The 22,179-nt window shown below is 39.7% G+C and overlaps 1 protein-coding gene across 2 annotated transcripts in view; it reads left to right on the forward strand.

The window, feature by feature from the left end:
• Positions 1-22,179, forward strand: part of Sgcd (sarcoglycan delta) — a 542,538-nt gene that overhangs the window by 161,942 nt on the left and 358,417 nt on the right. For both annotated transcript variants that reach the window (XM_026780496.1, XM_005350200.2), the window contains exon 2: positions 11,627-11,815. In XM_026780496.1, coding sequence (XP_026636297.1) covers positions 11,627-11,815 — 189 coding nt within the window. The remainder of the gene's footprint in view (positions 1-11,626; positions 11,816-22,179) is intronic.

Consider the following 22,179-nt stretch of genomic DNA (forward strand, 5'->3'; position numbering starts at 1 on the left):
GAGAAAGAAGATTATGCAGAATAGCCTCCGTTTTCATATCTCTTCAGATTTAGATGAATGACCATATATATCCTTCATCCATACAGTTTTAAATGGTCCAGCTGTTAAAGATATAATTTTGAAAGGAAGTGTTATGATTGTGTTTGTAATCACAGTTCTTAAGGGGATCAGGATATCAAGACTTGTCGGCACAGAGAGTGAGAGGTAAAGAATAGCCGAGGATATCTGAAATTCAATCTCAAAGATATAAATAAACAGATTTCTGCATGTTTTCTGTTGCTTAGAAAAAGGTGACAACTTAAATTTAGAAGAGTCTGTGAAACTAGCTCTCATTAGTATAAAAAGGCAAATTCAAATGTGTGTGTGCTTTGGATTATAATTATATTATACAAACTCATCAAAAGTTGTACAGTTACATAATTGTACATATTGAATATGGCCTCTCCATGTATCTATCATTTCTAGAATGATTTTTTGTAAAGTCCAGTAAAGTGGTTGCCTCAAGAGAGAGGGGTTAAAAGTTAGATGAGACATTCTTAAATGTCTGCTCTTTTAAATGCACACATCTGTCTAATTTTTAATAGAAGTTGTTTACTATTTATATATTCCAACTCCCAGGAAGCTAAATGTAGAATTCCTGACTTTCAAATTAACCCAAATATTCATTTTACAGGAAAATGGCATTCTTAGACTGTAGTTAGTCATTGACTTTCCTGGATGAATTTTATGAGGAAAAAAAAAAGTTGATTATTCCATCAAATCTCAGAGCGACAAGTTTGTTACAATTTTTTAAAGTTGTGCCAGATATTAACAATCCAAGACTAATGTTTGTATGGCTGAATGAAAGCAACCCTTAACAGCAAATAGTTTTAAATCAGAAAGCACAAAATTAACATGGATAATAGAAGGCTGTGAGTGTGCCAAGATAATCCAAAATGGTTCATATGCCATAATCAGCTCAGAAAACTATAATGAGCCTGTACAGGAACTTCTGCCTGCTATTTATAAAAACTCATCAGGAGTTATACAATTATGTAATTTGGGTTTGCTTTTCCACGTTACCAGAAATTTTGACATGAGGCATCACCAAACACCCCACTTTTCTTGATTTGCATCATATTCATTACCAAATATGATAATATACAGTGTGCATTTCTGCATTTGCCCCTATCCTCTATCGTGGTGTGTGATACATATGCTGGCATCTCTCCTTATTCTATAGACTTGGTGCTTTCTCTTTTCTGAACTCACTCTCATCCAGGCCTTGAACATACCATTCAGCAATGCGAAGCTTGCTGTGACTGCTTTGGAAACCTGTTTCTCTCTTTTTCTCACCCTAGCTGTTACTATGTCAGACTGGTCTTTGGTGACCACAGTGGGTTGGTTGCCTCTGTTCTCTGTGCTAGGGACCCTTCATGCTTTCTTCCAGGCAGCAGCTAATTCTAATTCTGAGAGTTTCAACAGTTTGAGTGTTTGCTATCTGCCTCTCTTATTAAATTAGGAGGTTGATAGAAGCTCAGATGGGACAGTTTTCATCCTTCTGAAGGCCTCTCTGTTCCAGAATCTACCTGTGACTGGTCTACAGTGTGGTTAGAAGTTCAGTTTAGGTTTTTTTTTTCTTATGGAAAAGATAGGGGCAGGGAACGTAGTTGAAGGCAAGGTCTGTGCTTTGCCTCATATTTTTCCATGCAAAATATATAACTAAACAGAACTCTACTCATTTTGTACCCTGACATTTTTTTAATCTTTCAAAAGATTGTGACTGTGGATAAGAAGGCGAGTGCTTACCTGATGTGCATGGTACCCTAGTTTCAATTTCCGGCACTGCATAAAGAAGGATTATATTAAAGAAGATATTATATTTTGAGCATATTCTTCCACATACATCTATATCCTCCCTTCTGAAAGACAATAATGAGAAGCAGGATGGTCAGCAGAGTCAAACACTGTTAACAAGTAAACTGCCAGCCAATGCCTTTGCCCTGAACCATCCCTCATTAGTAGAGCTAACAGGCCCATCACATTTTGCATGACTTCAAAAAGAAAAATGAAAAAAGAAGAAAGGGAGGGAGGGAGGGAGGGAGGGAGGGAGGGAGAGGGGAGGGGAGGAAAAGAAGAAAATAGCTGGAAACCTCGATTACATTAATATACCTTTAAATTTTATAGTGCCCCCTCCAATATCTAATACATTCTTTTTTTTGTTTTTGTTGTTGTTTTTCCTTTTAAAATGATTTTCAAATTTTTATTCTATGTGCATAAATACTTCGTGTGTATGATATATGCAGTGCTCATGGAGGCCAGAGGAGGGTGTCAGATCCCCTGGAACTGGAATTACAAATGGCTATGAATCACCACATGGGTGCTGGGAATAGAACCCCAGTTCTCTTCATATACTGACAAATTCTTTTTTTTATTGAAAAAAAAATACTACCTCCTCCCAGCCTCCCATTTCCCTCCCCCTCCCCCCACTCTTCTCCCCCTCCCTCTCCAGTCTGAAGAGCAGTCAGGGTTCCCTGCCCTGTGGAAAGTCCAAAGTCCTCCCCTCTCCATCCTGGTCTAGGAAGGTGAACATCCAAACTGGTTGGCTCCCACTAAGCCAGAACATGAAGTAGGATCAAAACCCAGTGCCATTGTCCTTGGCTTCTCAGCAACCCTCATTGTCCGCCATATTCAGATAGTCCGGTTTTATCCCATGCTTTTTCAGTCACAGTCCAGCTGGGCTTGGTGAGCTCCCAATAGTTCAGCCCCACTGTCTCCGTGGGTGGGTGCACCCCTTGTGGTCCTGACTTCTTTGCTCATGTTCTCCCTCCTTTTGCTCCTCATTGGGACATTGGGAGCTCAGTCCGGTGCTCCAGTGTGGGTCTCTGTCTCTATCTCCATCCATCGCCAGATGAAGGTTCTATGGTGATATGCAAGATATTCATCAGTATGGCTATAGGATAGGGTCATTTCAGGTTCCCTATCCTCAGCTGCCCCAGGAACTAAGTGGGGATATCGCCCTGGGCACCTGGGAGCCCCTCTAGGTCCATATCTCTTGCCAACCCTAAGATGGCTCCCTTAATTAAGATATGTGCTTCCCTGCTCCCCTATCCAACCTTCCTTTATCCCAATCATCCCATTTCCCCAAGTTCCCCCCATCCTCCCCTTCTCACTTTTCTGGCTGGAGAGATGGCTCAGCGGTTAAGAGCACTGCCTGCTCTTCCAAAGGTCCTGAGTTCAATTCCCAGCAACCACATGGTGGCTCACAACCATCTGTAAAGAGGTCTGGCGCCCTCTTCTGGCCTTCAGGCATACCGACAGAATATTGTATACATACATACATACATACATACATACATACATACATACATACATACGTGCCTTCTTAGCCCAGTAGGCAGCACGTCAGTCTCATTATCTAATACATTCTTAAATAACAAATTATAAATCAGACCTTGTAAGTATATTGTAGATGACTCTTACACTTTGGAGAAAAAAGATTTTTTTCTATTAAGAATAAATTTGTTTTCGACTTCCGGTGTGGGAACCAAAAAAAAAAAAAAAAAAGAATAAATTTGTTGTTCTTGAGTTCTCAGTAGTCCTCATTGTCCGCTATGTTCAGCAAGTCTGGTTTTATCCTAGGTTTTTTCAGGCCAGCTGGCCTTGGTGAGTTCCCAATAGAACATCCCCATTGTCTCAGTGTGTGGGTGCACCCCTCGCGGTCCTGAGTTCCTTGCTTGTGCTCCCTCTCCTTCTGCTCCTGATTTGGACCTTGAGAACTCAAGAACAATGGCAATGAGTCTCTGATCCTACTGCACGTACTGGCTTTGGGGGAGCCTAGGCAGTTTGGATGCTCAGCTTACTAGACCAGAATAGAGGTGGGCGGTCCTTGGGCTTCCCACAGGTCAGGGAACCCTGATTGCTCTTCGAGCAGATGAGGGAGGGGGACTTGATCGGGGGACATGGCGAGGGAAATGGGAGGCTGGGGTGGGGAGGAGGCAGAAATCCTTAATAAATAAACAATTTTTTTTTAAAAAAAAGAATAAATTTGTTGGAACTAAAACATTTACTGGCTTCTGGCAATAACAAAGCACCATGTGTAAACCCACTGAGCACATTAGCTCTGTGTGTTTGCCTGAGAACCATCCAGCATCCTTTACCTACTAATGAAAGGCTGTAAGACAGACAGGAAATGATTATCCTAAGAAATTCCATGACACCAACTCTGTTTAGGAAGGAGCATCAACAGTAACACTACCATGCAATATGCTTGCCCCCTGTGTCTGGAGGGATGTTGATTCTTATTATACAAGTGTACCCTTCCCTGTGAAGCTGTGCAGCTTCCTTGAGGACAGGAACAATGGATACAGTGTCTAAGCACTAAGGCTGGCCCCAGACTCTGCTAGTCCTTTTTTTTTTTTACTATAGAACTATAATTTTTAATACCTATGTAACTTAAAGACTAAGACTTTATATTAGAATATTCTGCTAGTGCTTCTACTCTGTTGACAGGTGCTTCTTTCCCACCCAGTCCAGTAGCCATTTAGTCCCAAAGAAACACAGAGAGGCCTACATTAATTACAAACCAATTGGCCTATTAGCTCAGGCTTTCTTATTAACTAACTCTTACATCTTACAATAACCCATAATTCTTGTCTGTGTTAGTCAATGGCTTGGTATCTTTATCAGTGAGCCATTCTCATCTTGATTCCTCTGCATTTGGGTGATGACTGCAGACTGAGCCTTTCCTCTTTTCAGAATTTTCCTATTCTGGCTGACCTGCCTATTTGACCAATCAACATTTTATTACATCAATACAGGAGACAAATCTTTAAAGGGTATGGGACCATTGTCCCACAGCACTGTCTTCTTTATCCATTCTTTGTTGAGCAATACCTAGGCTTGTTCTGTAACTTAACTTTGTGGATAGAGCCAAAATAAGCATGAATATGTAGGGATTTCTGTGCTATGCTGACTTATGAACATCTGTACAGCTAGACTTTATCATAGGATTGTTTATAGTTTTTGGAGGCACCTCTGTACTTGTTTCTACAAAGGCTAGACAAACTCACATTCCCAGCAGTCATGTATAATTTTCCCACATCCCCACAAGTATTTATTGTTATTTGTTTTTAATACCAATTCTGACTGGGGTGAGGTAGATTTTGGTTTTTATTTCTCTGATGTCTAAAGCTTTTGAAAAGAAAAGATATATCCAATGGTCATTTGTACTTCATTTTTTTTGAGAACCATCAATTTATCTCATTCGCCAGTTTGCTGATTTGAGTTGCTTACATGCTTTTATATTTAACCTTTCGAGTTCTTCATGTATTCAGTCACCTAGTCTGAAACTATGTGTTATTATAACATTAACCATTGTCTATTTATGCCTACCTAATGGTCAAGCAAGAGAATGCTTGCCATATTCATTCCCTGGGAAGCATAACCCCATGGCTACTTTATACTTGGGGAAAAGGTTAGGTTTAAGTCAGCCGCATTTATTTGTGAACAGGTGAACACTGAAAATAACCTTCTGAAAGTATGGAGTAATGCTTTGGATGTAAGCCTTCCTGGCACTAGTACAGCTGTGCTTTGGAAAGCCAAAGACTGTGCATTTGTTCACCCCTTGTCCTTTGAGAGCTGTGTGTTAGTCTACAGTTAGAGGGTATGGTCTACTTAACATTACTGTGGTTTTCATTTCTTCATTTGTTGAAAAAAAACAGCCATATGAGCCCTTTCTGATGCTATTGGAGGTCAATAAAATTTTATATTCTTAGGAGAGGTGAGCCTGTATTCAGAAATACACACAATGTTAAAAGATTCTATAAAACAACATAAAGAAGTTGTGAAAATACTGATAGAAACTATTCTGCCTTGTGATTCCTCTTCTTAAATATTTTATTCAGGTATGAATTTCATATATGCCTACAGTGTATTCTGACATCTTCAACCCATACTTCTTTCCTAAATCCTCCAAGATCTCCTGTCACACCCCATCTCCCAACTCCATTTCCTTCTTCTAAATAGCCCACTGAGTCCAGTTTGTGCTGCTCATATACATGTGTATGATGGATTCTTCACTGGAACTTGATTGACTTTCAAGCTTCCCCTTTGAAGAAAACTGACCCTTTGAGCTGATCAATGGTAGCATAAACCTTTAATCCCAGCACTTGGGAGGTAGAGTCAGGTGGATTGTGATGAGTTCTGGGCCAGCCTGGACCACAGAGCGAGTTCCAGAATAGCCAGGTCTATACAAAGAAACCATGTCTTAAGCAACAAACAATCAAAACGAAAAGAAAAGTGTCTCTTCCTCTCCTAGTCAGGACCTGTATCCTCAGCTAGAGATAGGGGATCCCCCTCTACTTTCATGCAGGGATGTTAACTGTGCAGGTCTTAAGAAGTCTTGTGAAGACAGCCACAGAAGCCGTAAGTTGATGAGTATAATGCCCCTGTTCTGTCCAGAAGACACTGCTTGATGAGACTTCTACTTCCAATATTTCCCCCATATATGTAAGAAAATGCCCTAGGAAGCATATTTAGCTGGATAAGATTTGTTTGTCTGGACAATTCACCATTATGGAGTTATTGAATGCATGGCTTTTATAGAATTTGGAAAAAGTAGTTAATCATCACCAAGCAACAACTATCTATTTTATCACTATTATGGTCTAGGCATTTCTGTGCACTTTGCAAGGTTGTGAATTGGATTTTGATTTCATACACTGCTATAGTTTTCCTTGCATTTTTCAGAAGCCCCAAACTCCTCACTAGGTTCTCCAGGGTTCAGCCTCTTCTGTCTTCATTCACTGTTTTCACCCCATCCATCTCTAGTCCATTTCTGACTGTCTCAAGTCAGACCTGTGGCTGCCTATGCATCAGAGTACTGTCTCTGCCCGCCATCCCCACACTCTAGGATACTACCTAGTCCTAATTGCAATTCTCCCTCTGAGTGTCCCAGCTTAGACATTATGTATTGATAGTTCATAGTCAGTCATTATAAAGTGATTTTTATGCCTTTTTTATACATACACTTGTTGTATGGTATAAGCACTTAATATTATCTCTTTTCTGTCCTTACATATCTACTTCACTGTCCTGACTGTAAGCTTCATGAAGGCAGAGTGCCTTTGGTTGCTGATCTTATCCTTAGAATATATTATGGAATTTGATCAAAATTCTAGAACTATCTGATGAGCAGAAAAAATGGATGAACAATACTTACATAGACAAATTTGATGTGAAAACTGGGGTTAGAAGATGAAACAAATTTATCTCCATAAAGGTATAAATGGAACAGATGACATCGGGTGCTCATCTCTAAGGAGAAATAGAACATTGAGTCATAACATAATCTTGGAAGATAAAAGCAGAGAAAAGATCTAGGAAAGACAGTAATCAGAGAGGAAGTGAGTAAATCTGAGCCCACAATATCACGAATGCAAAGGAGGAAAAAATAAAAAAGAAATGAATGCCAGGCAGGAAGGGAAACTGGCACAGCATAAAACTTCAAGGTCCAAGAAAAATGAGCAACAACAAAAGTTCAGTGTAATTTGAAGATGGATGTCTCTAATAGACTATTTCAGTAGATGAAATTGTCAACAACAAACCAAAATACGAAATCCCTGGGTGTTAATGAGAATAGAAAAACAAATAGGAAGCGCAGAAAACTATGAAGACCTTAGGATTAAATTACGGCAGTTCAGACTCTATCCCTTGGTTCTATTAGCTCTATTCCTTGTTTCTATTCTATCTGCTACATAATAACTCCTAATAACAATGGCTATCCAGCTAGGTTTTTAGTTGTATATGCAGATTGTATAGGAGATGATCTGGTGAGTAGTTAGGCACCAGTAAAGTTGCTATAAAGCTATCTGTTGCGTTAACAGCTAATTACTTTGAGATAGCAATAAAATAGCCACCCTCCTTTCAAATTACATTTGAAAACTAAAATTCTGCAGTAGGGTGCTGGAAAATAAAGCTTCAAGGTGACTCAAAATCATATAGGATTGAGAAAGAGAAGACAGGAAGATGTTGACCCAGAGAGAAGCAATGGAGACAACAGGAGGCCTGGGTTATGGTTCTATGTCCAGCCTTTGTATGTTTCAGTGCATGCCCCAATCAGTGACACAATCAGCTGGAGGCTTTCTAAAAATATGGTTTCACGTGACACTTTAGAATTCCTGAATTAAAATATCTAGGTATGAGGCCAAATAGTCTGTCTTTAAGAGGATCTCAGGGTGATTTCTTAGGTTTCCTCAAGCATTAGGAACTTCACTTATGGGACATTTGTACTGTCTCTCCTCTGGGTCCATGGCACACCATCGTCTGTGGTGCTTCCCTGGCCCCTGATATGTCTGAGGTACTTTATAGGAAGGAGGCTGTGGGAAGACCCTAGATTTGTGAGTATAGAAGTTAAATATTTTAGTGACTTTTTAAAGAAAAAAAATTCTTTATACTTAGAACAAACTTGTGTTAAAGACATTAATAGGTAATTATAATGAGAAGAGAAATTAATTAGTTTTTAAAAGGTGATATGGTAAATAAAGAATAGGGTAAAATTATTAGCAATCAACTGTACTACATCCATACTTCCTGGTCACATAGTTTTCAATTGCCTTTTTATTTGACAACTGTTTACTACTGTAATTTTCTTTACAAATATTAGGCAGATAATTGTCTCCCATTGCAGTTTTGATGGGCAGTTTTAATTACTAATAGTTGTATCTTTTTAAAGCTTATAATTCTGTATAAGAATATGTGTTGTATATAACTTGTAGACACAAGTAATTCAGTTAATTCTATTTAATGTAGAAAATAGTATTTGTAATTATATGTAGTGAATTTAATATTTTCATGAGAGTAAAGAATTTTTGTTTTGACTAGATGTTTCATGAGAGTACAGAATTTTTGATTTGACTAAGTATTCATAAAATTGAGCTGTAGATTTAAATTTTTACTCATGTGAAATTTCCTGTTGCATATATATATATATATATATATATATATATACAAAATTACAGTAGTAAACAGTTGTCAAATAAAGGGCAATTGATAATTGTGTGACCAGGAAGTTTTGCTGTAGTACAGTAGTTGATTATTAATAATTTTATTCTAGTTTTTACTATATATATATATATATATATATATATATATATATATATATATATGAATATGATGCTGCCCACCATTTTGGTCATGCCTTCTGTTCAGTAAGTTGATGCCATGAGTTGAAAGAATTATCCCCAAAACACACACCAACAGCAGGAGAACCATCAATGATGTACCTGTATTGATGCCAAAAATCATGTAAATATATCCTCTACCATCCCAACTGTATGAACTCTTAGTTCAGTTTCCTCTTAATTGAATCTCCAAGGTACCTCTAAGTCCTCCAAAGCTCTAATGTGAATGGAAACCAGAGTAGAAAAGGAAGAGTTTAATTAATTCCGCTGACAGCAGCCTTTATGATCAGCTCCATAGGAATATTTGACTGCTGGTCTCACAGTACTGGGGCTTCTTCAAAGGTTGTTCAAACGGGCCTGTCCCAGTGAGGACTCAAACCTTCAACTTCATTTGTTGGACAGTAATTATTTTTCTAAGAAAGAACAAGAATAAAGACAGATTCAAAATTGTTTTCCCTATTTGTTTTTAGCAATTCAACATATTTGGATTGTTGATGAGAAAAACATAACATCCTCAGCTTACACGAGTTCCTGGTAGGGAATTACTCCTATGAGTTACAGTAGTTCTTATGTTTGCTGGTAATGCCTTCCACTATAACCTCACCCAGGAAGCTCCTCCCTGCCTATCTTGCTCTTGGTTCATTTTACAGAGCTGCAAATGAAAGAGTTAGGAGTATAGTGGGAATAAAAAGCCCCATGCCAATCAGAGAAGGCCATTAAGCCACTCAGCACGAGATCTGAATCCTAACCCAGTGGTTTGACAGAGCTTTGAAATCTCTGGCCAGTCAATAATGCTGTTGAACAAAAATCACTGCTTCCTGGGACCCAGAGGGTTTTTTGAAGATATTCCAAGGAGCTCTGCTTTCTTGATATTTGACATCATAGTTACAAGATTTTATCTGAACATAGTCATATTATAAAAAGAAGTTTTAAAGAGTAAGCTATGTTTTTCAAATACTTTTAAATGATTAGAATCCCCTGGGCAGGTTATTTTACAATGGTTTCCCTGAGCCCCAGATTCTAACACTGGAGACCAGTCACTGTAATCATTACATTCCTTTTGGATAGTGATGCTTAGTTGAGGTTGAGTGAGGATATATTCCAGACTTGTCTATCTTTAGAGTAGTAGGGTAGGCTATGGTGTTGTTGGTTACTGGGTATAAAATTTATTATTGTTACTTAGCTAAATAGACTACAGATGCCTTTAGAAATGACACAGCTGACTCTGTTGTGTATGCCCCAAACTAGGAGTTCATCTTTAAAGTAACCACTGTATTCTGTTAACTTATAACTGTGTATTTAAAAAAAATCTTGATAACCATATCTTCACCCGCTTATGTTTATTGATCATATCTTTCCAACCAGTGATCATTCCATACCTGAATAAATAGTGATACTCGTGGCTGTGGTGGCTCACAGAGAAACAGCCAGAGTGAGATGCCAGCATCATTAGGTTCTCTGCACTTACCTCCAGAGTGCCCCACACACCAGAACTGCAAGGTTCCTATGCCAAGATTCTTACGTCATTCATCTTCTTGCTGTACCAGAAGTCTTCGGTCGACTTCAGAGAGATAACTTTTCTAATCCTCACTGGGGCCTTTTAGAAAATTAGCAGATTGAAATCAAGGGACCTTACAGGTATAACTGTAAGACTCTGAATGTTTCCTTTCTTCACAGAATGACTACATGGAAAATAAAGTCTCATTTTCTTCAGGCTCCCAGGCTAGTCCTTCTACTTCTGATTGATCTTTGTGCAAAAAAAAATGCCAGTGAGTGATGACTCTGCTCTGGCGCTGTCCCCTATGATACATCTGTGATCTATAGGAGAGTTAGTGGGAGCTGAGTGATCTACCCGAGATCATCTTACAGCACACACTTAGTTCTTGGCTGGCAATTCAAGCACAGTGGAAATTAACACACAGTAGAAAAAGGGGTAGTCCCTATTCTTAGTGAAGGTTTAACAGTCATTTGAAGTTGTTCCCACCAGACTAAAACACAGAAAAGATCTAAAGGTCAGCTACTGCAGGCAAAATTGTTGCATTTGAGATGTTTTGTTTTTCACTCTCAAAGTAAATCGCCTTAGTAGTCATTTTTATGGTGTACCTATGCAGTGTTGGGGTTCATTTATTTTCTCAGACTAATTCTACATTGTACCCCAGGACTATGGTGGTCCTCTGAATATTGGGATTCTAAGACTTCTTTAGAAAATGACTTCCATCCTTTCCTTCAAAGGTATGTGTGGGTGTCTTACACACATTCCAAGGATGAAAGTTGCAACCAATAAGGGGACTGAATTGCGCACCTGGGAGAGCCGATTTTGTCCAGAGGAAACAGACTTTTAGAGTTGTCGGGTAGGTGGGAATGGACAGCCAGCAGCCAGCTGTATCTTTATCAGTTCATCCCCTCACTTTTTTCTGCTCTCAGCGGTTTGATGTGAGCGCTTCTCTGTGCCTGGTTTGTTTCAGATGCCTCAGGAACAGTACCCACACCACAGGAGCACCATGCCCAGCTCAGAGGGGCCACACATATACAAAGTGGGGATTTACGGCTGGAGGAAAAGATGCCTGTATTTCTTTGTCCTGCTCCTCATGATTTTAATCCTGGTGAACTTGGCCATGACTATCTGGATCCTCAAAGTCATGAACTTCACAATTGTAAGTAAAACTGTATACATGTACTAGCTCTCACTGAAGGAGAGGAAAGCGTGGAACAAGACAGCAAAGGAATGTGGGAGAGTGGTGTTCTGTGACCCGACATTTGAGTTCAAGTGAATGTCTGATCAGGGTGAGGATGAACACCAACATCTGTCTAGCCTCAGTCCATCTCCAAGCTGAGAGTCCAAATTTAGAGGCATCTCTGTCGCTTAAGGTATCTTGTCTGACTTCCCTCTGTCATGATGTTTCTACTTCCTATAGTCTTTGAGCACTTAAGGAAATAATTCAGAAGGAAATGGAAGATAAAATGAAAGTATTTGTTTTCACCAATTTTAGTAGCAATGATGAATCCTTTCCTCGGGCAAGAATTGAATTGTATAAGTACAGCAGAACTTCAAGAACCATCTCAGAATGAAAGCAGGCAAATTACACCTGTCTGTCTGTCACTGTGGCTCACTGAAAATCTCTGGTTTGGGGAGGGATATATTTTCTGCTACTGCGTGTCATGTGTTAGATGGTTATGAGAGGAAATCAGCTATATTTTTTTTGGCTTTGTCTTATTGTTCCTTTAAAGAGATATATGTGTTTTGATAGAAGCCCTTTTTTCTGGTGTTCAGGTTATTCTATAGATCAGGCACTGACTTGCTGGAACTCGAGTGAAAAGAAGACTGTCACAAAATAACATGTGTGTATTCGGAGCTCTTTTAATTTAGTGATTTGAGTCTGTAGGATCAATATAATTAACTTACTAATGGGAAGGTCACAGATGCTAGTCTGCTGCCCTGGGCATACATTTTCTCATTCTGATGTCAAAAGTTAATGAACAGGCAATTAAACAACTTCTTATTGATGAAGAAATGAAGTCATAACAAAGTGAAATAGAGAGATTTTCCTGGGAAAATCCCAAATATGAACATTGATATTTATGGCGTTTTTGAATCGTTAAATTTATTTTTTTGTGCTTGGCTTGCTTGGGCAGCATCTGCTGGTTGGTCCTTTTTTTCCCCCTCCATCTCTCCTATCTGGAAATGACACACCTTGATGCTTTGTGGCTGCTTTTATGCATCTCATGTTGTATTTACCTCTCCAGAGGACAAGTCCTTGCATGTGTTAGATTTTTATGCACACATTCTATGTGTGCCTTTGTCTATCACTCATAGTGGTGCCCGTTGAACCTTGGGTTAAGTGTGGTGTCCAAAACCAAAACTAGAGATGCTCCTGCAGGCTTCAGAATGGATCATTCTTCAAAACTCATAGTTTAATTTCAGAAATATGTAATCAGAAGTTGCCCTCATGCTCCTTACTCTGTCTTGCAGGAAAACGTTCCAGTTGCTTTATAGAATACAGAATAGCCTCTTATATTTAACTCTGGAAAATGCAGCACTGGTAAATTGCCATGTGGCTGCTGTGAGTCCCAGGTCATCTGTTCTAGAGTGTTCTAGAATGTTGAGAGGCATGATGATCTCTGTTTGTAGATGCCACTCAATACAAACATTTTGGACTGTGGTGTTCTTTATGAGCATGCAAGGTTAAGAGAAATGTCTGAGTAAAGAGAAGGGCACAACCAAATGATATCTAGACCTTGCAAGGGTGGGTGTGATAGAATAGAGGAAGTATGTAGCAATTTAGGTATGAGAGGTGGCCTTTACCCTGTTTGGTTCACTTTGAAGTTCAGGTGATTACCCTTGACCTTGCTTATCTTGCATATTTCATAGTGTTCTTAAATTTAACTTGCAAAAATGTGTAGACTGAAATAGGTTTTACAGTGCAGTATTAAACATGAGAAGACCAGCACTTAGGCATAGCATGGAGAGCGATACCTCAAAGGGTAGAACTTATAAACCTTGCCTATGAGTTGGTGTGTCAGGGTAGAGGGGCAAAAAGATAATTTGGAAGAATTTGTGCTTGTGGCTAGTGAGGGAGTTAGATGGTTGGGCTCTGAAAGAGTGATGGCATTTGTGACTTCTCCCGTGGAGAAGTCCTTAGCTGAGGACTCCCCTCCCTCCTGTGCTGCTAGAGGCAAGATGCTCTAGTCTGCCATTTTTGTAATTTTTATCTTGTCTGGCACCCAGCTCTGAAATTGAAGATTTTAGGGATTGGGATGGGAAATAAGAGCTCAAACATTGATAACTTCAATATAAAGCAAATATGATTTGTAGAGTATGCTTCATGAAGCAAGGAGTCATAGAATTAAATATAAATATATAGAGAACACCGCTTGCCCTGTGCACATGTGAGCTTGGAGAGCAGTGTGACACCGAGGTAATAATCTATATGAAATCAACTATTTCCCGGAGTTAACTAAATTGAGTGCCACGTTGCAAGTCCTTAATGCTTTACCACACCAAGTACTTACTGCAGTGAGAATAATGCCACTATTAGTCATAATTGGTGCTTTATAACAGTAATGCATTTGAGCAAGTAGAACTCAAGTATTGGAAAATTGGTCTTGCCCTGCAAGTTAAAAGAATATTTTATCCACCCATCACAGCATCAAAACATTCCCTTTAAATTATAATTCTATGGCACAAATAATTTACTGACAATGAAGATCTTGCAAAAATAGAATGAGGTGTTAATCAATGTTCTACTGGAGATTAGGAGACGAGAGAACAGCAGGAATCAATGAGGTGGCTGCATCATTTTATGAAGAGCTTTTAAACATCATCAGTCAAAGAATGCTTGTCTTATATGCTTGAATTGTTCAAAAATTGGGGGTTTGGGAAATTTTACATTATAATCAAACCCCCAGAATACAAGAAACTAAGAGGCTCATTTCATTTCTGAGGACTTAGTAATTTATCTAACATTGAACACTGTTGATGTTTTATTTGGTGTCAGAGTTGTGTTCTTGCATCAACCTAAGGATGCAAGGCCTGTGGAAGAGCTGTTGCTATGACAACCTGAACTTACCTAATGGTTGTCCCTTGTTTAGAAATAAATCCAAAGATAAATAGTCTTGATTTCCTCTAATTGTAGTGGAATACACTAGTGCCCATGACCAGTCAAGAGAGTCTGACACCAATTCTTAGTGTCCTCTGCTTTGGAAAATACTTGCTTTCCCAATATTAGTACACCTAGAGATCAGACTCTCTCTAAGTACACTGTGGCAAAAAAGGAAACTGGTATTTTTTTGGGTCTCCTCTGTGCTAGGCATTAAGCTTAACATTTACATTTTTTCATAGATTCTCAAAACAATTATATAAATGAAATAGTTTTAATCTTTTGCAATTAAAAAGAACCCTCAGTCCTTGTTAATAAAAAAGAACCCCTGCTTTAGAGTAGTTAAATGACTCAGTGAAAGATACTATAGCTAGTGAGTCTGAAATGGGTGTTTAACCTCAGAGTCCACCAAATAGCACCCACTATCAGCTGCTTTGTGATATGGCTCTTCGGTAACATTCTGGATCTTTGGAGCTGGCGCCTCAATCTTTGTTTGCTCTCTGGTGTCACAATTTCCTTTGCCACCTGAGGGATTATGTGGCATTTTCTGCTTAGAGTTGGCCATGGGCAAGGTTCAGCTTCACTCGATTGGCACAGGTGGTGGATTATCTTCTCGGGGTACTGCCCTCACTTTGATCACCTTGTGCTGAAGTGCCCATCTCACGGGCCGTATGTTAGCTTGAGGGTCCTGTCCTCATTCAGTCATGACTTAAGCAGCATCTGTCACAAAGGAAGGCTCAGTGCTGACCACAGAATGTCACCAGAGGTCCCACACAACGGTGTCATTATTGAGGTTTCAGGCTCTGGAAGCAAACATTCTAATTATAGTTCTTGCTTCTCACCATGTGGCCTTTCAGAAATTCCAGAACTCCGTGCTATCATTTCCCAGAGGTCACAGCAGGACATACTTCACAGATTGTTGTGAATGTTAGAGGAGGGAGTGGTGGTAGTGTTTGGAGAACAGCCTGACAGAGAAGTACTTTATATACATGTTGGATGCCATCAGCATAGTTTATTTTGCAGGCCCCATCTATTCCCTAGTACTACTGCCATTCATAAATAGAGCCTAACTTAAAAGTTATAACCTATCCAAGTTAGACTATCCTAAAACTTTTTTGTTTCCAAGTTGGCTTAAGGCAGGGTCATCTGGGAAGTTCCATCTGGGAAGAAGGAACTTCAGCTGAGAAAATGTCTTTATTGAATTGGCTCAAGACAAGTTTATGTGGGTTCCCTCGATTTATGTCAGAGATCCAGCTTGCTGTGGATAGTCCCACACCTGAGCAGGTGGTCTTATCTCGTATAAAAAAGCAGACTGAACAAGCCATTAAGAGAAAACCATAAGTAGTGTTCCTCTGTGACCTTTCCTTGAGCTCCAGATTTAGGTCCTGCCCAGACTTCTCCCATTGATGGACTGGGAAGTGGAAGTATAAGCTAAATAAACAAATAAACAGAATAGCATATTTTCCCAGTTAACTTTTGATAATGGTATTTATCCCAGCAATGGAGAACAAACTAGAACATAAACCATCACAAACTTTAAAAGGAGAGAGAGATACAATAACTTGGGTTTGAGACAGCAGACTAGCGATGTGAGCACAAGCTAATTGACTGCAGCTCCTGGCCTGTTAGTGAGCTTGATACACTTGGGGACAACAAAGGAAGCCCCAGCCTGAGTGTCAGGGGTTAATGACTGGCCATGCTCTATATAACCTCCCTCCTTAGAACACAGGATGGAGCTAAATGTTGCAGCCCCCATGTCTTCCAAAGCAGACTTTGGCTTAGACATTACCATTCTGTATTTTGCTCTTTGCCATAGCATGTGAAGTGTTACTCTATAGAGCACTCTTGGTTCTGCCCACACACTTCAGAAGCCAGTTCCTAAGATCATAGCCTTGAAGACCCTTCCAGCTAGTGCAGTATTGATCATCTATTCTACACACCATCACTGAGCATTGTGCTTATTAAGTAGCAAAACTAAGAAGGTGTAGAAGTCATTGATAGCTGGCGTGATCTCTTGACCCAGGAAATGTAAAACTAGATGAAAAGGGAACCATGGGAATCTCCTGGTCAGACATCCTCATTTTATGAGTGATAGAATCAAGGGGGGGTCACAAAACCTTCTGACCTGACTCCAGCCCTCCATTTACCCTGGGAAATTCTCTGGAACAAAGATTATAGTTTATTCAATTTTTGGCTTCATCCCAGTGGCTCCTGTAGAGCCAGCTTTCAGTGTGTGTTCCATAATTGGTTGTAAATTTCCCTCTTGTTTATGTACAGAAAGAACACCAAAGCCAACTACCCAGTTATGTGATATCATGGTATTCTATGGTTCTCTTGACTGACTCTTCACTGACCAAACTTACAGACTCCAGAACATAGGTTTTGCTGACCATGTAGTACATTAATGTCTATTTATTTAATAAGACTTTGTATAGAATTTACTTCATAATGTTCCCATAATATTCATAAAAGCACTAAAAGACAGGCACCCCTATTATCCGGGTGTACTAGCTGAGAAAGTGGAGGCTTGAAGTACAGCCGCTAAGCCAAGGTCACACAGTCCAGTGAATGGCAAAGCTAGGATGGCCTTGGAGAGAGTCTGGCTCAGAGTAAAGTCTTAATCAGTACACAATGCTGCCCATTTTCCAAAGGCTATTTTTCATGAAGACAAATTGAATGTGTCCAGTGTGATGTCTCAAAGATGATTTATTCACCCTAAAGTAAGATAAAGATCCACTGAGGGTCAGAAGAAGGTATTCTAATACTTGTAAATTGGACACACTGTAAAACAGGGAAAGCCAGAGGGAACGGCCAGTGCCTTCCATAACTCAGGCCCGTGACACCTCATCTGTATTGGGAAGACCCACACTACTTTGACCCAGTCAAACTAACTCAAGCAGAGGGGAATGAGGGTACACAGCAGCAGGAAGGAGAGCGGGAATCTATCTTTTTGGGGATTCAGGATACCAGTTAGGGAAGTTGGGCAAGGCTTCTGTCCATGGGACCATGGCTTCTTCAGGTGCCCCTCTGCTGGCATTCCTAAACCAAGGCCATCAGACTTGCCTGGGGAGGCCAACATAAGGCATGGTTTTCTCCCCTCTTCCCCTGCTACTGGTGAATGGCTATTTATGTTTCTGTAGGCTTATGACTTTGATATCCCTCTATGAGAAGCCATTCCCCTTTAGTCTTCACCTCTCCCCATCAAAGTCTCTCATTATTGCTCAAGTGACATCCAAAAGAACAGTACTGTCCCTGTAAGCCTTGCACGTCCCAGTGAGTTTGGCTTGCATGCCCACAGAAGCAGACTTATGCCTTAGCCACCATGACTTGAGAAGTCCAAATCACCTGCTTCTAGAGACCTGCCCCTTGAGCAGCTGATTGTTTCCTCTCTTCAGAGGTGACTACAGAAGGCAGTTTTTGAACTCTTCATCTTCTCCCCACAGTTCTGAGCATACATGTTGCTTAGCATATGCTAGGCAGTTTATTGATAGAAGAAATGAATGAGGCAATGTTATGACTAGACAGTTACTTTAAGTTAAAATGTATAGAAGCAGGTGAATAGAGTTTTATATGACTTTTGAAATGAAGTATTGGTTGATTTACTGAGAGAGACAGATAATGAATGAAATGAGTGTTTTAATTTGATTATGAAGAAGTATTTTTTTTTTTTGGTTTTTCGAGACAGGGTTTTAATGTAAGAATTCCCTCCCCTGCCTGCTACATTTTAATTACACAAGGAAAGCAACAATAGAGTGTGAAATATATTTGAAGTGGGATATTTCATTTTATTTAACAGACAGATTTGCTCAGCAAATGGAAGAAAGTGATGCTATTGTTGTTTTATTTTTCATTTAACACTGTCAATGTATTGAGTGGGTGAATAGCATCCAAATGAGTGTATATTCTAGCATCACTTCAGGACAAAGCCAGACTTCCCAGGCTGAGTTCATCATCCATTCATCTGTAGTACCTTCATGATTTGGTCATTTTTTACATATTAATTTCAAACCCATCTATCTGAAAAGTTGCCAAAAAATACTGTCTTAAACATCACAGAAATTTGAATGCAAAAACAAAACCAAAAACATCCCTTCCATTCAATTTCCCGTCAGTTAAAGGATATGACTCACTGATGTCATATTTAATTTTAAGGTCTTTGAAGCATTTTAAAGAATCTAGGTAATGCCTACATTAAAAATACCTCCTCATAATCAAGTTCATGCACTCATCATTTATGATCTGTCTACCTCAATACATCAACCAATATGAGGGAAGAATTTGGCATTGTAATTGCTGCCAAAATTGTTATGTATCAATCTCAACCTCTCTCTGTCTCTGTCTGTCTCTCTGTCTGTCTCTGTCTCTCTCTCTCTGTATATGTGTGTATGTGCATATGTGTATATAGGTGCATATGTGTATTCATGCATGTAGAGCCCAGAGAATAAACTTGAATGTTCTTCATCCTTGTTATATTTTGAAACATCTCTCATTGTCCTTGAACTCATAGAAAAAGCTTGGTTGGCTAACCACCAGTAGAATAGTGGAATTGCAATTGCATACAACCACAGGATACATATTACATAGATTCTGGGAAACTGAACAATGGTCCTCTTGCTTATTGGAGAAGCACTTCATTGACTGAGCTATCTTCCCAAACTTGTCAATTAGTATTTCCTGAGCCGAGTGTTTGCACGCTGTATTACATGTTCTGTGGAAACTAAAGATTGTGATAAAATGGTGTCTATGTATGTATGTGTTCATATGTGTATACACATGTGTAGGTGCCTAAGGACCTGTGTATGTCTGTGTGGAGGTCAGTGTCAGGTGTCCTTCTCAATTGCTGTCTACCTTATTTGTGTATCTATGTACATATGCACATAAGCATGAAAGTGTGCACACACATGGGTACATGAACATGAAGGCCAGACATAGATATTGGATGTCTTCTCCAATCACTGTCCACACTGATTTTTAAAACAGTATTACTCCTGAACTTAGAGCTCACCAATTTGACTAAACCAGCTGACCAGAAAGTTCCAAGGTTCCTCATGTCTATACTGCCCCAGTCTAAAAATTACCTACCACGCCTGGATTTTGTACATGAGTCCTAACGCCTGGGTTTATACTGCAGCAGCTAAACCATTTCCCCAGTACCCTAATGCGCTCTTACACTTCAATAGTTAGCTCATAGTTCACTAGGGATCGCGACAGCATGATTCTGTCTTTAAAAGAAAGGCATGTCTTTTAAAGAAGCACGGGAGAAGGAAGGCTCAACTAGAGTTAGAAGGGATTCAGAGAACTTCGAGGGTATAGATTCGCAGGATGGAGGAAATGTTTCCAGTGGGAATCAAAAGCAGAGACAGCAGCAGGACTGGCGATCGGGGATGAGCAGGTCAGAAGAAGTTGGGAAGTCTCAGACAGGAAGCTCAAGTGTGGGGAACCAAAGTGGGGTGGGAGGGCAGAGAGCAGGGGCTGGCCAACACTGTGAGCCAAATAATGCAAACGGCACACTTGAGGTCAAGCTGGAAAGACTCCAGTTCCATTGATGAACAAATCACTTTGCACCATCTTCCCATTACAGGGGTTATGATCATGACCTTTGATGTTTCCGAGTTTCCATTGACTGCAAACTAGATTTTTTTCTGTCCTAGAAGTAAGGAAAATAATGTTGGAAAATCTTCCTGGAAACATTTCCTCCCTTATGTCTCATGCATGGAATTTTAAGTTCTTACTGTCTCCATTACTGTGAACTTCAAATAACCCCAATCATAAGTTTGGGCCCTATCTCAGGCATTTGTCTCTCTTGCTGACGCATTAAGTGATCAGATGAGGAAAGTTGCAATATCAAGGGCACGTTATTATAAATAGCAGGAGGGCACAGCTGAGCTTTCTAGACTGAAATGACCCCATCTGCTAAGGAACCCAGATATTATAACATTAAAAGTCCATGTTCTCAATCACACTAGCTTCATTGCAGATATTCAAAAGGTATATGTAGTTGGTAGGTGCCATATTGGGAAACATATTGCCCCAGAAAGTCCTTTGTTTCAAAACTGGTCTAGTTCACCCTACATCTTAGGTTGGTCTTGGGATGTCCTGAGACCTGTGAATAAAGCTGTTTTGCTTTCTCTTGTGTTCTGCGTAGTTTCTGAGACCTGGAGCTATGGGTTTAAGTTAGGAAAAGAAAGAAACAAAAGTAAATTTAATGGAAAGAGAAGAGATTTTCTCAGAATGTGGTTGTGGGAGGATCAGAAGTAACAACTGTACCAGTAGTCTCTTGTATCTTTGACTTTGTGCGTCGTGTCTTTTCTCATCCCTTCAGTATTCCAAACTAATGAGGTCCTGAGAATGCCCGTGAGAGCCTGACGGACCTTTGGAGGGCAAAGACCAATATTACAAAGAGAGGGTCTGTGCCTATGGTCTAAAGTTTATTCTGCTTATCTGTTAAGTATGCACTTTGGGCCACATGATATCTAAGGTCCTCCAAGATCACATAGTTTCCATTTTTAGCTATGGTTTTCCCACACTCCCTGTCTCAGAATGAGAGTGATATAATCATTTTTATTTTCTGTGGAAGCATGTGCGTATAGTTCATGTCTGGGAGAGTCTGTGCTTGATCCTTCTGTCTGCTTTGGCAAAGATTCAAGATCCTAAATGCTAGGGAATATAGATGCTATGCCTTCCTATTCTTCATCTTAATTTACTCACTTATTTAAAGAATGGTTGGTTGGGTTGCCTGTTGCTATACAGCAAAATGCCCTAATTTTTTTTTATGGCTCAATATAGTCACAACTTATTTTCCTATTGATTCAACAATCTGCATTGATATTTCCTGATATCAAGCAATCAACCTGTTTTTTAAGGCTGGAGATTACTCAAAGTGCCAGGCTAGACTCACCTTTTAAGTATACTTATTTATGTGTAAGTGGTTGCTGTTGAGTTGGCTGGGATTTTCCTCACCAAAATACCTATACATGACACATCACTAGGAACTAATTTGGAATTATTCTCAGTGGGATAGCTGGGCTTCATAATATAATATTCCACTTAGGTTAGAAAGAGAGAACATCACAATGACTTAGATTCAGAAGTTAGCAGCATCATTTCTGCTTTGTTGAAGGCACAGACCAAGAGCTGTTTCAATGCATGGAGAAAGCACATACTTACCCATGTAGGAACCGCATTCTTAGAAGAATCGATTGGAATAGAAAGCCATGATGGCTTAAACGGTTAAATTCCGGGCTACTTCCTGGAACCTGTGTCTGTTACCTAATTTGGCAAAAGGTGTTAATGTGCCTAAATTAAGGATCTTGAGATAGGATACACATTTTCCTTAGCTGTTGGGGCAGGGGTCTTAGTTCATGACTAGAATTCTCCCGACAGTGAAGCAAATGAAGTGGATGAATAGACACTTATAACCA

This window comes from Microtus ochrogaster, chromosome 7, assembly GCF_000317375.1.
Source record: "Microtus ochrogaster isolate Prairie Vole_2 chromosome 7, MicOch1.0, whole genome shotgun sequence".
Taxonomy (NCBI): Eukaryota; Metazoa; Chordata; class Mammalia; order Rodentia; family Cricetidae; genus Microtus; species Microtus ochrogaster.